The sequence below is a fragment of the Pleurodeles waltl genome, chromosome 10 (assembly GCF_031143425.1).
Source record: "Pleurodeles waltl isolate 20211129_DDA chromosome 10, aPleWal1.hap1.20221129, whole genome shotgun sequence".
Taxonomy (NCBI): Eukaryota; Metazoa; Chordata; class Amphibia; order Caudata; family Salamandridae; genus Pleurodeles; species Pleurodeles waltl.
The window spans coordinates 71,607,752-71,623,166 of record NC_090449.1 but is presented as its reverse complement, the minus strand read 5'-3'; the positions used below and the strand labels follow the sequence as shown (position 1 = coordinate 71,623,166).

Genomic DNA, 15,415 nt, shown 5'->3' with positions numbered 1-15,415 from the left:
TTGAAAACCCGACGCTTGTTTCTACACTGCACCCGGCCGCCCCCGCGCCGCTGAGGGTGAAATTTCTGTGTGGGCTTGTGTCCCCCCCCCGGTGCCCTACAAAACCACCCTGGTCTGCCCTCCGAAGACGCGGGTACTTACCTGCAAGCAGACCGGGGCACCCCCTTCTCTCCATTGCAGCCTATGCGTTTTGGGCACCACTTTGAACTCTGCACCTGACCGGCCCTGAGCTGCTGGTGTGGTGACTTTGGGGTTGCTCTGAACCCCCAACGGTGGGCTACCTTGGACCAAAAACTGAACCCTGTAAGTGTCTTACTTACCTGGTAAAACTAACAAAAACTTACCTCCCCCAGGAACTGTGAAAATTGCACTAAGTGTCCACTTTTAAAGTAGTTATTTGTGAATAACTTGAAAAGTATACATGCAATTGAAATGATTCAAAGTTCCTAATGTACTTACCTGCAATACCTTTCAAACAAGATATTACATGTTAAATTTGAACCTGTGGTTCTTAAAATAAACTAAGAAAAGATTTTTCTATAACAAAACCTATTGGCTGGATTTGTCTCTGTGTGTGTACCTCATTTATTGTCTATGTGTATGTACAACAAATGCTTAACACTACTCCTTGGATAAGCCTACTGCTCGACCACACTACCACAAAATAGAGCATTAGTATTATCTATTTTTACCACTATTTTACCTCTAAGGGGAACCCTTGGACTCTGTGCATGCTATTCCTTACTTTGAAATAGCACATACAGAGCCAACTTCCTACAGCATGGGTATGTAAATCTGCTGCCAGACTGCACAGACATTCAGATAGAAGCCAGAAACATTTCCACTCATCATGATGCACATTCAAGTAGGAAAGATTTTGCATCTTGCATATATGGAGAGGTGGTCCTACTCTATGAAGGATCAAGAGGTGAATGGATCGCCTTAACTCTTGTATTAAAGTCTAATTTAGAGTCCTCTCCCATAAAGGGCATCTAACTATTTCAGCCAATAGAAAAGTCCTTCTAAACGCCCTTCTTCACTTTGCAGTTCTGTATTCTTTTAGCGAAACCTATGTGTAGGAAGTTGGCTCTGTATGTGCTATTTCAAAGTAAGGAATAGCATGCACAGAGTCCAAGGGTTCCCCTTAGAGGTAAAATAGTGGTAAAAGTAGATAATACTAATGCTCTATTTTGTGGTAGTGTGGTCGAGCAGTAGGCTTATCCAAGGAGTAGTGTTAAGCATTTGTTGTACATACACATAGACAATAAATGAGGTACACACACTCAGAGACAAATCCAGCCAATAGGTTTTTGTATAGAAAAATATCTTTTCTTAGTTTATTTTAAGAACCACAGGTTCAAATTCCACATGTAATATCTCATTCGAAAGGTATTGCAGGTAAGTACTTTAGGAACTTCAAATCATCAAAATTGCATGTATACTTCTCAAGTTATTGACAAATAGCTGTTTTAAAAGTGGACACTTAGTGCAATTTTCACAGTTCCTAGGGGAGGTAAGTATTTGTTAGTTTTACCAGGTAAGTAAGACACTTACAGGGTTCAGTTCTTGGTCCAAGGTAGCCCACCGTTGGGGGTTCAGAGCAAACCCAAAGTCACCACACCAGCAGCTCAGGGCCGGTCAGGTGCAGAGTTCAAAGTGGTGCCCAAAACACATAGGCTAGAATGGAGAGAAGGGGGTGCCCCGGTTCCGGTCTGCTTGCAGGTAAGTACCCGCGTCTTCGGAGGGCAGACCAGGGGGGTTTTGTAGGGCACCGGGGGGGACACAAGTCCACACAGAAATTTCACCCTCAGCGGCGCGGGGGCGGCCGGGTGCAGTGTAGAAACAAGCGTCGGGTTCGCAATGTTAGTCTATGAGAGATCTCGGGATCTCTTCAGCGCTGCAGGCAGGCAAGGGGGGGGTTCCTCGGGGAAACCTCCACTTGGGCAAGGGAGAGGGGCTCCTGGGGGTCACTTCTCCAGTGAAAGTCCGGTCCTTCAGGTCCTGGGGGCTGCGGGTGCAGGGTCTCTCCCAGGCGTCGGGACTTTGGATTCAAAGAGTCGCGGTCAGGGGAAGCCTCGGGATTCCCTCTGCAGGCGGCGCTGTGGGGGCTCAGGGGGGACAGGTTTTGGTACTCACAGTATCAGAGTAGTCCTGGGGTCCCTCCTGAGGTGTCGGGTCTCCACCAGCCGAGTCGGGGTCGCCGGGTGCAGTGTTGCAAGTCTCACGCTTCTTGCGGGGAGCTTGCAGGGTTCTTTAAAGCTGCTGGAAACAAAGTTGCAGCTTTTCTTGGAGCAGGTCCGCTGTCCTCGGGAGTTTCTTGTCTTTTCGAAGCAGGGGCAGTCCTCAGAGGATGTCGAGGTCGCTGGTCCCTTCGGAAGGCGTCGCTGGAGCAGGATCTTTGGAAGGCAGGAGACAGGCCGGTGAGTTTCTGGAGCCAAGGCAGTTGTCGTCTTCTGGTCTTCCGCTGCAGGGGTTTTCAGCTGGGCAGTCCTTCTTCTTGTTGCAGGAATCTCTTTTTCTAGGGTTCAGGGTAGCCCTTAAATACTAAATTTAAGGGCGTGTTTAGGTCTGGGGGTTAGTAGCCAATGGCTACTAGCCCTGAGGGTGGGTACACCCTCTTTGTGCCTCCTCCCAAGGGGAGGGGGTCACAATCCTAACCCTATTGGGGGAATCCTCCATCTGCAAGATGGAGGATTTCTAAAAGTTAGAGTCACCTCAGCTCAGGACACCTTAGGGGCTGTCCTGACTGGCCAGTGACTCCTCCTTGTTATTCTCATTATTTTCTCCGGCCTTGCCGCCAAAAGTGGGGCCTGGCCGGAGGGGGCGGGCAACTCCACTAGCTGGAGTGTCCTGCTGGGTTGGCACAAAGGAGGTGAGCCTTTGAGGCTCACCGCCAGGTGTGACAATTCCTGCCTGGGAGAGGTGTTAGCATCTCCACCCAGTGCAGGCTTTGTTACTGGCCTCAGAGTGACAAAGGCACTCTCCCCATGGGGCCAGCAACATGTCTCGGTTTGTGGCAGGCTGCTAAAACTAGTCAGCCTACACAGATAGTCGGTTAAGTTTCAGGGGGCACCTCTAAGGTGCCCTCTGGGGTGTATTTTACAATAAAATGTACACTGGCATCAGTGTGCATTTATTGTGCTGAGAAGTTTGATACCAAACTTCCCAGTTTTCAGTGTAGCCATTATGGTGCTGTGGAGTTCGTGTTTGACAGACTCCCAGACCATATACTCTTATGGCTACCCTGCACTTACAATGTCTAAGGTTTTGTTTAGACACTGTAGGGGCACAGTGCTCATGCACTGGTACCCTCACCTATGGTATAGTGCACCCTGCCTTAGGGCTGTAAGGCCTGCTAGAGGGGTGTCTTACCTATACTGCCTAGGCAGTGAGAGGCTGGCATGGCACCCTGAGGGGAGTGCCATGTCGACTTACTCATTTTGTTCTCACTAGCACACACAGGCTTGTAAGCCGTGTGTCTGTGCTGAGTGAGGGGTCTCTAGGGTGGCATAAGACATGCTGCAGCCCTTAGAGACCTTTCTTGGCATCAGGGCCCTTGGTACTAGAAGTACCAGTTACAAGGGACTTATCTGAATGCCAGGGTGTGCCAATTGTGGATACAATGGTACATTTTAGGGGAAGGAACACTGGTGCTGGGGCCTGGTTAGCAGGGTCCCAGCACACTTCTCAGTCAAGTCAGCATCAGTATCAGGCAAAAAGTGGGGGGTAACTGCAACAGGGAGCCATTTCTTTACACTATGCTTCCCTCCTGTTTCGCTGCACAAAGGCCACCTCACAAGTTAAGTTTATGGTACGTAGCTCTCCTAGGGGCCATTATATCCTCATCTAGTGTTGGTGAGAGAAAGGTTGTGTTCTAATGAGCCTTACGATGTTTCAGAGAAGCAAGGTGGTTGTTTTTAACACCCGTACAATCTAATATTTCAGATTTTCATTTGAATTGTAGCTATTGAGACAGACTTTTTCCCCCCAAACCACCATCTCTGGAACCACAATCCCTTAACACCTTGGATGTTAAGTGGGAACATTGCTAATATTTAGGCAAAACAAGAGATGAGGGGATCTAAACAACTGTTTACAATTGCCCCATCTGTTTGCGAAGAACTAAACAGTACATACCCTGTTTGTAAAGAAATGGCTCCCTGTTGCAGTTACCCCCCCACTTTTTGCCTGATACTGATGCTGACTTGACTGAGAAGTGTGCTGGGACCCTGCTAACCAGGCCCCAGCACCAGTGTTCTTTCACCTAAAATGTACCATTGATTCCACAATTGGCACACCCTGGCATCCAGATAAGTCCCTTGTAACTGGTACCTCTGGTACCAAGGGCCCTGATGCCAGGGAAGGTCTCTAAGGGCTGCAGCATGTATTATGCCACCGTAGAGACCCCTCACTCAGCACAGACACACTGCTTACAAGCCTGTGTGTGCTAGTGAGAACAAAATGAGTAAGTCGACATGGCACTCCCCTCAGGGTGCCATGCCAGCCTCTCACTGCCTATGCAGTATAGGTAAGACACCCCTCTAGCAGGCCTTACAGCCCTAAGGCAGGGTGCACTATACCATAGGTGAGGGTACCAGTGCATGAGCACTGTACCCCTACAGTGTCTAAGCAAAACCTTAGACATTGTAAGTGCAGGGTAGCCATAAGAGTATATGGTCTGGGAGTCTGTTTTACACGAACTCCACAGCACCATAATGGCTACACTGAAAACTGGGAAGTTTGGTATCAAACTTCTCAGCACAATAAATGCACACTGATGCCAGTGTACATTTTATTGTAAAATACACCACAGAGGGCACCTTAGAGGTGCCCCCTGAAACTTAACCGACTATCTGTGTAGGCTGACTGGTTCCAGCAGCCTGCCACACTAGAGACATGTTGCTGGCCCCATGGGGAGAGTGCCTTTGTCACTCTGAGGCCAGTAACAAAGCCTGCACTGGGTGGAGATGCTAACACCTCCCCCAGGCAGGAGCTGTAACACCTGGCGGTGAGCCTCAAAGGCTCACCCCTTTGTCACAGCCCAGCAGGGCACTCCAGCTTAGTGGAGTTGCCCGCCCCCTCCGGCCACGGCCCCCACTTTTGGCGGCAAGGCTGGAGGGAACAAAGAAAGCAACAAGGAGGAGTCACTGGCCAGTCAGGACAGCCCCTAAGGTGTCCTGAGCTGAGGTGACTCTAACTTTTAGAAATCCTCCATCTTGCAGATGGAGGATTCCCCCAATAGGATTAGGGATGTGACCCCCTCCCCTTGGGAGGAGGCACAAAGAGGGTGTACCCACCCTCAGGGCTAGTAGCCATTGGCTACTAACCCCCCAGACCTAAACACGCCCTTAAATTTAGTATTTAAGGGCTCTCCCTGAACCTAGAAACCAGATTCCTGCAACAACAAGAAGGAGGACTGCCTAGCTGAAAACCCCTGCAGAGGAAGACCAGAAGACAACAACTGCCTTGGCTCCAGAAACTCACCGGCCTGTCTCCTGCCTTCCAAAGAACTCTGCTCCAGCGACGCCTTCCAAAGGGACCAGCGACCTCTGAATCCTCTGAGGACTGCCCTGCTTCGACGACGACAAGAAACTCCCGAGGACAGCGGACCTGCTCCAAAAAGACTGCAACTTTATCCAAAGGAGCAGCTTTAAAGAACCCTGCAATCTCCCCGCAAGAAGCGTGAGACTTGCAACACTGCACCCGGCGACCCCGACTCGGCTGGTGGAGAACCAACACCTCAGGGAGGACCCCCGGACTACTCTACGACTGTGAGTACCAAAACCTGTCCCCCCTGAGCCCCCACAGCGCCGCCTGCAGAGGGAATCCCGAGGCTTCCCCTGACCGCGACTCTCTGAAACCTAAGTCCCGACGCCTGGAAAAGACCCTGCACCCGCAGCCCCCAGGACCTGAAGGACCGGACTTTCACTGCAGAAGTGACCCCCAGGAGTCCCTCTCCCTTGCCCAAGTGGAGGTTTCCCCGAGGAAGCCCCCCCTTGCCTGCCTGCAGCGCTGAAGAGATCCCTTGATCTCTCATTGACTTCCATTGCGAACCCGACGCTTGTTCTAACACTGCACCCGGCCGCCCCCGCGCCGCTGAGGGTGAAATTTCTGTGTGGGCTTGTGTCCCCCACCTCCCCCTGGTGCCCTACAAAACCCCCCTGGTCTGCCCTCCGAAGACGCGGGTACTTACCTGCTGGCAGACTGGAACCGGGGCACCCCCTTCTCTCCATTGAAGCCTATGCGTTTTGGGCACCACTTTGAACTCTGCACCTGACCGGCCCTGAGCTGCTGGTGTGGTAACTTTGGGGTTGCTCTGAACCCCCAACGGTGGGCTACCTTGGACCAAGAACTGAACCCTGTAAGTGTCGTACTTACCTGGTAAAACTAACAAAAACTTACCTCCCCCAGGAACTGTGAAAATTGCACTAAGTGTCCACTTTTAAAATAGCTATTGGTGAATAACTTGAAAAGTATACATGCAATTGAAATGATTCAAAGTTCCTAATGTACTTACCTACAATACCTTTCAAACAAGATATTACATGTTAAATTTGAACCTGTGGTTCTTAAAATAAACTAAGAAAAGAGATTTTTCTATAACAAAACCTATTGGCTGGATTTGTCTGAGTGTGTGTACCTCATTTATTGTCTATGTGTATGTACAACAAATGCTTAACACTACTCCTTGGATAAGCCTACTGCTCGACCACACTACCACAAAATAGAGCATTAGTATTATCTCTTTTTACCACTATTTTACCTCTAAGGGGAACCCTTGGACTCTGCATGCTATTCCTTACTTTGAAATAGCACATACAGAGCCAACTTCCTACACTGTTGTATTGTATGTAGGATTACATCTGAGTAACCTTTCCTTCTGCATTGCAGGATTTTCATTTCTATTCATGGATGGTGAATAGAGTAACCATTCTCATACTCAAGTGGAAAATGTAAAATCGTGGATGCAGATGGACAGCTATATATCGTCTGTATAAACAACCCAATTCCACAGAAAAGCTTGGCCTACTTTAACTTCCTGGAATCCCATCCTTAGGGTAGTAAATTGCAAGTGTCAATTGATTTCTGCATAGCTGCTCTTATGACTTAGGTGTTGTGCGATTCGGCCTTAAGGATTCATTGGTGCTGCCCAACCCCCCCCTTTTTAATTGTTCCAACATCCCAGCTTTGTTCGGAACAATTGTGGCTGATAAACATCAGTCACCGTACCACTCTAAGACCCATGCACTCGTGTGATGCTATGCCTGCTGCCTTGATTTTATGTTCTTCTTAATTCAGTTATTACGTATTTATGCTGGATAGTATTTACAATGACATGTTTAAGATTATACACATACAGACCATTGGCAAACTACAAACTATGCAGACACATACACCCTACTCCTCCAATAGTGACTGTGGTTTCTGACCTGTATATCTGTAGGTTCCACTTTTCTAGCTAGTGAATGCAAATGTTTTTATGGAAATAATGTTAAGTGTGGGCATTTTATAGCAGCTCTAATCATCCTAAAACAATTTCTCAGTGTCATCTGTTTTCACTCCTCTATAGATGAGCGTCCATACGTATGCAAGAAGTGTAACAAAAGCTTCCGTGAGTCGGGTGCTCTAACAAGGCACCTGAAGTCTCTGACGCCATGCACCGAAAAGACCCCCTACCTCAAGGAAAGACTTCTGAAGCAAGAATTACCCATTGGTTAGTCCAGGAATGTAATCTTCTGCTTGAATGTCATTCACTGCTCATATTCATCATAGCACAACTGATGGCACTGTCTAATAACCGAGGTGGATTTTTTTGTTTTTTTTGTTGTGACATTTGATACACAAGATCAGGCTTCATTGTCCAAGGAATACTGAGATCAAGCTTAATAGCTGGTTTTCTAGATATAAACGAACAACTTACTGAAAGATACAACTTAATTTAAGTGAGTCAAAATTGGGCTACTCTGTATCTTTGCATTGGGGGGTTGTTTATTTACACACCGTTCAGGGCTCTCAAAATCCACTTGACCGCTCACATTGGCGAGTCTTATTTGACCAGGTTGAGCTATTTTTAATACTCGTCCCTTCTAGCGAGTTTCAACTGAACAGGTGTTGTGTTTAGTTGAAAAGTGGAGGGGCAATAAAAGATGCCTTTAAATCTTGTTCTTATGTCACATTTGCTCTGTGTTCAGTCAGAGGTCAAAGGTCAGATTTTCTTACAGTACATTTTTTTTCTGACTGCAGAGTTCCAGGATTTTGATAGGTGAACTGTAAGACCTGCTGCTTGGAATGTAACATAAAAGGATATAGGGTGTCAGGTTTTTCCTAACACACAACATTTAAATTATTACGTCAGCTGTGCAAACATTTCAAAATATATTTCAGTAGTTGTGAAAGCCCCTTTTTTATATTTGTGATGAAAACAATATTTTAATAGGATGAAAACAAATCCGAATACTTTGTGTTGATGTGCAAAGGATATTTTTCTGAAACTCAATTTTCAGACTGTTAATACACCTATATAGTTTTATCTGCAAGTTAGTGGAGAGGTTTTTGGACATTTCTTGGAAAGTTACTGTGTGTAGATGACAATATACTACCACATCGGGGTTTAGTAATATATTTATTAAAATTTAGTGTTGAACCAAACTGAGAAACACTCCTGCCCTGATGGCAATGTTGTTAGTAAACTAAAAGAAGTTCTAGGTTATGTGGGCTAGATAGACCTCATGGGTATGTGGGCTTGATTCTTGTGATGCATGCAACAAACTTTAGTCTACTTCATCAAACAAAAGAGGTTTTTTTGGACTGCAGAAATGCTGAGCTCACATATTTGAAGATGCAATCATATGTGAGAATTAAGAAAAAGGTGACTCTGTAAACTATTTGCCTAGGATCACACAATTTGAGACCCGTTTACGGGTCAAGTACATCAGTTAGGTCTAGTAACATTTTTTATGATTTTTCGAGCTCTGCAGTTTGTGATTCCACTAATCTAATGATCATGCAACATCTAGTGCAAGAATTGATCTTTCAGCTTAAGATGACTGCTCAAACACAAGAGCTGCTGTTGAAATTAAAATAGCATAGTGCCATAAATCAAAATGATGTGATGAGCCTGAGCTGTTATAAGCATTTGTAGGTGAAATAAGGGCTGCATTGCTTTGCTAGTGTGTTAAATCACCCCCACCCCCCAATTCATGAAATATTCCATATTTTAAACTGTTTCATTTGAGAGACCTGAAGTCATGTTTGCAGTTTTCGGTCTGTGGCAGACCAAAATTAGGCCGTGCAGAGCACATCTGATGTAACAATACCTCTTAAACTGAGCCATCTTGCAAGCTTTTCTGGCAGGATGTCAGCTGAGGATGGTTCTAAGAGATGGGCTGCTCCCTCATGACCTTTTATTTTACACTTGCTGAAATGATTGATAATGAAACCCATATATTTTAGTCACACTGATTCTCTTTTAAGCCCAGCATTCTGAGGCTTTTCAGTCTATGCCTTTAAAGATTTATTTAAGGTTGAAATTCGGCAAAGGACCATCTACTTTCTATATGCTTCCTGTCACTATTGGAATCTGTTTAACCGTCATTAAATGAATCTTCTTGAACGTCATTAAATTAAATCCTGATAAGACAATTGATACTGTGAACCAGAGACCACCAATCAAAAATAAGGAGAAACTGGTTGGATAAACTAATGATCTTTTTCCACACAAACTGTCCCAGGAAATCAAATCCTTAGGCTTTTGGTTTGATGCCAACTTCACAATAAATATTCACATTGACTGTACAGCAAAATCAACTATCTCAGCATTTTACCCGATGAAACTCCTAAAACCAATTTGAAGCAATCTGACTTTAATGCCGTCATTCAGACATGTTATCTGCCAATTTAAGTATGGAAGTGCACTACTTGGATGCACTCTCAAAACTTCACTGTTAAATATTAGAGCCTTGCTGTGCTAGGTTGCTTGAGTGGCAGCAGGATCAAAAACTGTTCTTCTACAACCCAGAGCGCCACTCATTACCCTTGGCGGCAGTAATCAAGTTCAGACTTCTTTGGTTGCCTTTCCAAACCCATAAACCTCTATAACCCATGTTTCTCAATTCCTCACTTTCATATTCATTACCAAATCTTTCTGACACACAACCTCCTCCTTATGGAAAGAAGATAGTGTTCCAGGGTACTCTCAAACACCAGTTAACCCCCTGATGTTGTAAAATATAAGTTAACAGAACTTTCAGCATCACAAAACAAGTGTTACTAGCCCAGTGGTCTTTATAAATAAAAAGTGTGCCTAAAAAGTTCAGTTTCTTTTTTTTTTTTTTTTTTTTTTTTAATGGGCCTCTCGCCCTGAAGACATTAGATGCCAATATTACATTGCCACATTTAAGAAATTACTTAAAGCTTAGCTTTTTAACTTGCACCTAAACTGATAACTGATCTTCCAGTGGCTTTCTCCCATGCTATATTAAGACCCCATGCCCAGCACATCTTTCCTCTACAGATGCTCTATTTTTTCAGTAAGCAATTCTGTCTTTTCGTTCTGTTCTCTTCCATACTCCATATTCCTTCTTCCCTGTTTCTTCTGCCAGTTTCTGTTGCACTCTTGAGTTAAATGTTGTTTGGTGACTATCTTTCCTTTACATTTCTTTCATGTGTCCTTCTGTCTACATTTATTCCTGTTGTATGTCACTGTAGGAAGTTGGCTCTGTATGTGCTATTTCAAAGTAAGGAATAGCATGCACAGAGTCCAAGGGTTCCCCTTAGAGGTAAAATAGTGGTAAAAAATAGATAATACTAATGCTCTCTTTTGTGGTAGTGTGGTCGAGCAGTAGGCTTATCCAAGGAGTAGTGTTAAGCATTTGTTGTACATACACATAGACAATAAATGAGGTACACACACTCAGAGACAAATCCAGCCAATAGGTTTTTGTTATAGAAAAATATATTTTCTTAGTTTATTTTAAGAACCACAGGTTCAAATTCTACATGTAATATCTCATTCGAAAGGTATTGCAGGTAAGTACTTTAGGAACTTCAAATCATCAAAATTGCATGTATACTTTACAAGTTATTGACAAATAGCTGTTCTAAAAGTGGACACTTAGTGCAATTTTCACAGTTCCTGGGGGAGGTAAGTTTTTGTTAGTTTTACCAGGTAAGTAAGACACTTACAGGGTTCAGTTCTTGGTCCAAGGTAGCCCACCGTTGGGGGTTCAGAGCAACCCCAAAGTCACCACACCAGCAGCTCAGGGCCGGTCAGGTGCAGAGTTCAAAGTGGTGCCCAAAACACATAGGCTAGAATGGAGAGAAGGGGGTGCCCCGGTTCCGGTCTGCTTGCAGGTAAGTACCCGCGTCTTCGGAGGGCAGACCAGGAGGGTTTTGTAGGGCACCGGGGGGGACACAAGCCCACACAGAAATTTCACCCTCAGCAGCGCGGGGGCGGCCGGGTGCAGTGTAGAAACAAGCGTCTGGTTCGCAATGTTAGTCTATGAGAGATCTCGGGATCTCTTCAGCGCTGCAGGCAGGCAAGGGGGGGGTTCCTCTGGGAAACCTCCACTTGGGCAAGGGAGAGGGACTCCTGGGGGTCACTTCTCCAGTGAAAGTCCGGTCCTTCAGGTCCTGGGGGCTGCGGGTGCAGGGTCTCTCCCAGGCGTCGGGACTTTGGATTCAAAGAGTCGCGGTCAGGGGAAGCCTCGGGATTCCCTCTGCAGGCGGCGCTGTGGGGGCTCAGGGGGGACAGGTTTTGGTACTCACAGTATCAGAGTAGTCCTGGGGTCCCTCCTGAGGTGTTGGATCTCCACCAGCCGAGTCGGGGTCGCCGGGTGCAGTGTTGCAAGTCTCACGCTTCTTGCGGGGAGCTTGCAGGGTTCTTTCAAGGCTGCTGGAAACAAAGTTGCAGCCTTTCTTGGAGCAGGTCCGCTGTCCTCGGGAGTTTCTTGTCTTTTCGAAGCAGGGGCAGTCCTCAGAGGATGTCGAGGTCGCTGGTCCCTTTGGAAGGCGTCGCTGGAGCAGGATCTTTGGAAGGCAGGAGACAGGCCGGTGAGTTTCTGGGGCCAAGGCAGTTGTCGTCTTCTGGTCTTCCTCTGCAGGGGTTTTCAGCTAGGCAGTCCTTCTTCTTGTAGTTGCAGGAATCTAATTTTCTAGGGTTCAGGGTAGCCCTTAAATACTAAATTTAAGGGCGTGTTTAGGTCTGGGGGGTTAGTAGCCAATGGCTACTAGCCCTGAGGGTGGGTACACCCTCTTTGTGCCTCCTCCCAAGGGGAGGGGGTCACAATCCTAACCCTATTGGGGGAATCCTCCATCTGCAAGATGGAGGATTTCTAAAAGTCAGAGTCACCTCAGCTCAGGACACCTTAGGGGTTGTCCTGCCTGGCCAGTGACTCCTCCTTGTTGCTTTCTTTGTTCCCTCCAGCCTTGCCGCCAAAAGTGGGGGCCGTTGCCGGAGGGGGCGGGCAACTCCACTAAGCTGGAGTGCCCTGCTGGGCTGTGACAAAGGGGTGAGCCTTTGAGGCTCACCGCCAGGTGTCACAGCTCCTGCCTGGGGGAGGTGTTAGCATCTCCACCCAGTGCAGGCTTTGTTACTGGCCTCAGAGTGACAAAGGCACTCTCCCCATGGGGCCAGCAACATGTCTCTGGTGTGGCAGGCTGCTGGAACTAGTCAGCCTACACAGACAGTCGGTTAAGTTTCAGGGGGCACCTCTAAGGTGCCCTCTGTGGTGTATTTTACAATAAAATGTACACTGGCATCAGTGTGCATTTATTGTGCTGAGAAGTTTGATACCAAACTTCCCAGTTTTCAGTGTAGCCATTATGGTGCTGTGGAGTTCGTGTTTGACAGACTCCCAGACCATATGCTCTTATGGCTACCCTGCACTTACAATGTCTAAGGTTTTGTTTAGACACTGTAGGGGTACCATGCTCATGCACTGGTACCCTCACCTATGGTATAGTGCACCCTGCCTTAGGGCTGTAAGGCCTGCTAGAGGGGTGTCTTACCTATACTGCATAGGCAGTGAGAGGCTGGCATGGCACCCTGAGGGGAGTGCCATGTCGACTTACTCGTGTTGTCCTCACTAGCACACACAAGCTGGCAAGCAGTGTGTCTGTGCTGAGTGAGAGGTCTCCAGGGTGGCATAAGACATGCTGCAGCCCTTAGAGACCTTCCTTGGCATCAGGGCCCTTGGTACTAGAAGTACCAGTTACAAGGGACTTATCTGGATGCCAGGGTCTGCCAATTGTGGATACAAAAGTACAGGTTAGGGAAAGAACACTGGTGCTGGGGCCTGGTTAGCAGGCCTCAGCACACTTTCAATTGTAAACATAGCATCAGCAAAGGCAAAAAGTCAGGGGGCAACCATGCCAAGGAGGCATTTCCTTACACAACCCCCCCCCCCCTCCCCCCCCAAACGAAAGAGGATGAGACTAACCTTTCCCAAGAGAGTCTTCATTTTCTAAGTGGAAGAACCTGGAAAGGCCATCTGCATTGGCATGGGCAGTCCCATGTCTGTGTTCCACTATAAAGTACATTCCCTGTAGGGAGATGGACCACCTCAACAGTTTAGGATTTTCACCTTTCATTTGCATCAGCCAATTGAGAGGTCTGTGGTCAGTTTGAACTAGGAAGTGAGTCCCAAAGAGGTATGGTCTCAGCTTCTTCAGGGACCAAACCACAGCAAAGGCCTCCCTCTCAATGGCACTCCAACGCTGCTCCCTGGGGAGTAACCTCCTGCTAATGAAAGCAACAGGCTGGTCAAGGCCATCATCATTGGTTTGGGACAAAACTGCCCCTATCCCATGTTCAGAGGCATCAGTCTGCACAATGAACTGCTTAGAATAATCTGGAGCTTTTAGAACTGGTGCTGAGCACATTGCCTGTTTCAGGGTGTCAAAGGCCTGTTGGCATTCCACAGTCCAGTTCACTTTCTTGGGCATTTTCTTGGAGGTGAGTTCAGTGAGGGCTGTCACAATGGATCCATATCCCTTCACAAACCTCCTGTAATACCCAGTCAAGCCAAGGAATGCCCTGACTTGAGTCTGGGTTTTTGGAGCTACCCAGTCCAGAATAGTCTGGATCTTGGGTTGGAGTGGCTGAACTTGGCCTCCACCTACAAGGTGTCCCAAGTAAACCACAGTTCCCTGCCCTATCTGGCATTTGGATGCCTTGATAGAGAGGCCTGCAGATTGCAGAGCCTTCAAAACCTTCTTCAGGTGGACCAGGTGATCCTGCCAGGTGGAGCTAAAGACAGCAATATCATCAAGATAAGCTGTGCTGAAGGACTCCAAGCCAGCAAGGACTTGATTCACCAACCTTTGGAAGGTGGCAGGGGCATTCTTTAAACCAAAGGGCATAACCGTCAAATGATAATGCCCATCAGGTGTGGAGAATGCTGTTTTCTCTTTTGCTCCAGGTGCCATTTTTATTTGCCAGTACCCTGCTGTCAAGTCAAAGGTACTTAGGAATTTGGCAGCACCTAATTTGTCTATGAGCTCATCAGCTCTAGGAATTGGATGAGCATCTGTCTTGGTGACAGAATTGAGCCCTCTGTAGTCCACACAAAACCTCATCTCTTTCTTTCCATCTTTGGTGTGAGGTTTGGGGACTAAGACCACTGGGCTAGCCCAGGGGCTGTCAGAGCGCTCAATTACTCCCAATTCTAGCATCTTGTGGACTTCCACCTTGATGCTTTCCTTAACATGGTCAGACTGTCTAAAGATTTTGTTTTTGACAGGCATGCTGTCTCCTGTGTCCACATCATGGGTACACAGGTGTGTCTGACCAGGGGTTAAGGAGAAGAGTTCAGGAAACTGTTGTAGGACTCTCCTACAATCAGCTTGCTGTTGGCCAGAGAGGGTGTCTGAGTAGATCACTCCATCTACTGTGCCATCTTTTGGGTCTGATGACAGAAGATCAGGGAGAGGTTCACTCTCTGCCTCCTGATCCTCATCTGTTACCATCAACAGATTCACATCAGCCCTGTCATGGAAGAGCTTAAGGCGGTTCACATGGATCACCCTCTTGGGGCTCCTGCTTGTGCCCAGGTCCACCAGGTAGGTGACCTGACTCTTCCTTTCTAGCACTGGGTAAGGGCCACTCCATTTGTCCTGGAGTGCCCTGGGAGCCACAGGCTCCAGAACCCAGACTTTCTGCCCTGGTTGGAACTCAACCAGTGCAGCCTTTTGGTCATACCAAAACTTCTGGAGCTGTTGGCTGGCCTCAAGGTTTTTGGTTGCCTTTTCCATGTACTCTGCCATTCTAGAGCGAAGGCCAAGTACATAGTCCACTATGTCTTGTTTAGGTTCATGAAGAGGTCTCTCCCAGCCTTCTTTAACAAGAGCAAGTGGTCCCCTTACAGGATGACCAAACAGAAGTTCAAAGGGTGAGAATCCTACTCCCTTCTGTGGC

At 47.1% G+C, this 15,415-nt stretch overlaps 1 protein-coding gene across 5 annotated transcripts in view; it reads left to right on the top strand.

Annotated features, from left to right (window-relative positions):
• The window catches only part of E4F1 (E4F transcription factor 1), a 336,452-nt gene that overhangs the window by 74,594 nt on the left and 246,443 nt on the right, over positions 1–15,415 (top strand). For 4 of the 5 annotated variants that reach the window (XM_069209720.1, XM_069209718.1, XM_069209721.1 and 1 more), the window contains one exon: positions 7,571–7,714. The exons of the other annotated variant lie outside the window; for it this stretch is intronic. In XM_069209720.1, coding sequence (XP_069065821.1) covers positions 7,571–7,714 — 144 coding nt within the window. The remainder of the gene's footprint in view (positions 1–7,570; positions 7,715–15,415) is intronic. 5 annotated transcript variants of the gene reach the window in all.